Genomic DNA, 3,029 nt, shown 5'->3' on the forward strand with positions numbered 1-3,029 from the left:
CCAGTGTATTCTGTACTGACGGCACATCTGAGTGCTCACCAGCCATATCCAAGTGCTCAACAGACACACACGCTACCACGCTGACCGCACAAGTATACTGCTTTCTGCAGCTTCTCAGAGGGACTGGAAATACACAGGAAGCTCCTCACTCCATTACCCCACCCCCACTCCCTACCCCCACCCCCAGCCTCCAAGCAGACCCAGCGCCATGTGCACAGAGTAGGGATGGGTTTGTCCTTAGAATCACCAGCAGACCCGGCCGGGTGTGGTCAGCTCTGAGGGAACCTTACACCACCTCAGTCTGGGAGGGAAAGCTGTGGGGTATGCACTAGACAGAACAATACGGTCTCCTGGAAGGGACATGACAGGAGACTAAGAAGACCTACGTTCTAGCACTTTCTGCCACTCAGTAGCTTATAACTTGGGCAAAGGACTTGATCTCTCTGGGCCCCCTTCGTCACCCGAAAGTGGAGTAACAGGTGCCCACGCTCACACAGGGCTGTATAAAGTTGAGATCCGACAGAGCTAGAGAATGTTCCCAAATGATAAAACACTGCCCAACTACAGTCTATTAGTCGTACGCTTCATAAAAACCTTGCAAAAAAGTTGATTAGACTAACATCTAATTTTACAAAGTAAATAAAGAAGCAGGAAAAGAAAGATCCATGAAAACTCAGAATATGTCCAACCAACAAGCATTCTGTTCTTCTGGCCAGAATACGGATGTTGCTTTTGAAGAAACACTGAAATGGGATTTGTCTCGCTCTGTACTATCCACCTTTCCTGGGCCCTCTGTTAGCCGTGGTGCAGACTAAACAGGAAGCGTAGACTAAACAGCTGCCTTGGCGAATGCCTCCTCTTGGTGAGAGGTGGGGGGAGCAGCAGGCCGTGTGGAGGCACTTCTAGGTGAGGCCTCCCTGCACCGGCCGAGCAGAGCTGGCAGCAGCTCCCTGGAGCCACCGGACAGTCTTTGCCAGTTCAAGTGCAGAGAGAAGACCGGCCCTGCAGGTCCCTGAATAGAGCCTGGAGAGATGTTGAGGTTACTGGGAACTGCACTGCTGGGAACGGAGCTTCTTTCCGCCTGAGAAGGTGTCTGGAGGACGGGGAGGGAAGTGGACAGAGGGGCAGGGCTCTCAGGGAGGTGGCTGCAGCTGGCCCGCGGGGTGGGAGCCGGGCAGCACGGAGCTGACGTGCCTGCAGCCTGGCCCTGCCTGTGAATGAGAAAGGCCCACCCTCAGCTCCCACAGGCCTCTCGCTGGCTGGGGGAAAGGCTACAGCAGGCCTCAGGGCGGGGAGGCCACCCTGGGTGTGGCCATGGCAGACAGCTCCCCAGAGAGAGGGCCCCAGGCCCCGTGCTGAGCTGGCATCTTCCTTCCCCTGCAGAAAGTGATTACATCTGAGCGGCCATGGAAGAGGGAGAGGAAAGCTAAGAGAAGAGGACATTCGAATCAAGGAGGGGAAGCATGCGCCCCAGTCCTCCCCTGATCCTGGGAAGTTGGGGGGCAGGCACAGAGAAACTGTCTGTGTTCCCTCCCTTTCAACCTCCTACTCTGAATTCATTTTTCACTTCATTTCACATGATAGGAACATGATGTCATTTTTCCTGTTACTCATCACATTAGCAAACAGAGCTACTGCCAAGTCACAGAACTGCTCTGCTCGGGGTCAGTGGGCCACACGGGCACCAGCGCCACTTTGTCCCCAAGGTGTAATCACGGCCTGTCAGCATCCCCTTCACCCAGCCATGCGTTTCCATGGGAACACGCGGGCTCCTGGGCTCAGGGGGGCCCTGATTACACAGAGCCACAGTGGGTTTAGGCTGCCAGTGAAACGGTGTGACCATGGTCACCATTCGACCTGTCTGTGGCTCAGTTTCCTCATTTCTTATCTCAGGGCTGTTGTGAGGGTCACGTGAGATTAAGGTGCTAGTGCAGTGCCTCATCTTCAGCATCTCAAAAGACACGTGGAGCACATGACAGGCTCTATCCTCGGAGCTGGGGCAGCCAAGGGGAAGCAGCCCCAGTCCAGCCCACAGGGGCAGGCATCCCATGGGAGAAAGGCAATGAAAAAGCTGCTGCTGCACCTGGCTGGTGTGGCTCAGTGGTTGAGCGTCAACCTGACCCAGGCACCAAGAGGTCATGGTTCGATTCCCGGTCAGGGCACATACCCGGGTGCAGGCTCGATCCCAGTGGGGGGCATGCAGGAGGCAGCTGATAATGTTCCTCTCTCATCGCTGTTTCTATCTTCTCCCTCCCTCTCTCTCTCAAATCAATAAAAACATATTTAAAAAAGAAAAAAGCTACTGCCGCTGCCATAGCACCGAGGGCAGCTGTGGGGAGCGCAGGGTGCTCAGCAGCTCAGGTTGTGTCCCTGGGAGCGAGGTGCTCCCCCCACGCTCTGCACTTCAATTGTCTCAACTCTCAACAGCGATAGAGTAACAGCTACCTGACCGTGCTATGAGGATGACAGAAAGTGGTTGAAGTAAACATCACACACTTGGTGTAAGGTAGTTAAGTAGTAGCTGCAAATGCTAATGATAACTGTAGCACTAGTGAATGTGGTAAGTGTCACAGGGGGTGGGGGGCAGGTATGGGTGGGACAGATGGCTTAGCAGAGGCATCTCATCCAGCCAGAAGGTGGGAGAAGAGGCTACGCCAGGGCCAGTTTCTCAGAGATGACATCTGAGCTTAGACCAGGAGCGACATTTAGGAAAATGACCTTGAGGGTTGCTGTGTGGCTGGACAGAAAAGACTCGACGCTGCTGACCCAGCTCCCGATTCCTGGGAACAGCCTCCTCCCACTGGCTGCTGCGGGACCTGAAGAGCCAGGCCTGAAGCACAGGCCGGGGCTCCGGCAAGTCCCAGGCGGCGGCAGCAGCAGCCAGAACGAGCATTCAGGGCCACACGCTCTGACAGCAGCAGGGCTGGGTTCCCACGGGCCTCCCGGGAGCCCTGCAGCTGGGGGGGACAGAGACCCCGAGAGAGGCTGCATGTAAGAGAGGACGCACCCGTCCTCTGTCGCGCGCCTCG

The 3,029-nt window shown here is 55.8% G+C and overlaps 1 protein-coding gene across 1 annotated transcript in view; it reads right to left on the reverse strand.

Moving 5' to 3' along the window:
* TBC1D1 (TBC1 domain family member 1) overlaps nt 1-3,029 on the reverse strand; it is a 207,145-nt gene that overhangs the window by 23,785 nt on the left and 180,331 nt on the right. Inside the window, 2 exon segments of the mRNA XM_023753657.1 lie at nt 21-34; nt 296-314. Of these exon segments, the coding sequence (XP_023609425.1) occupies nt 21-34; nt 296-314 (33 nt within the window).

The sequence above is a fragment of the Myotis lucifugus genome, unplaced genomic scaffold (genome assembly GCF_000147115.1).
Source record: "Myotis lucifugus unplaced genomic scaffold, Myoluc2.0 scaffold_48, whole genome shotgun sequence".
Lineage (NCBI taxonomy): Eukaryota > Metazoa > Chordata > Mammalia > Chiroptera > Vespertilionidae > Myotis > Myotis lucifugus.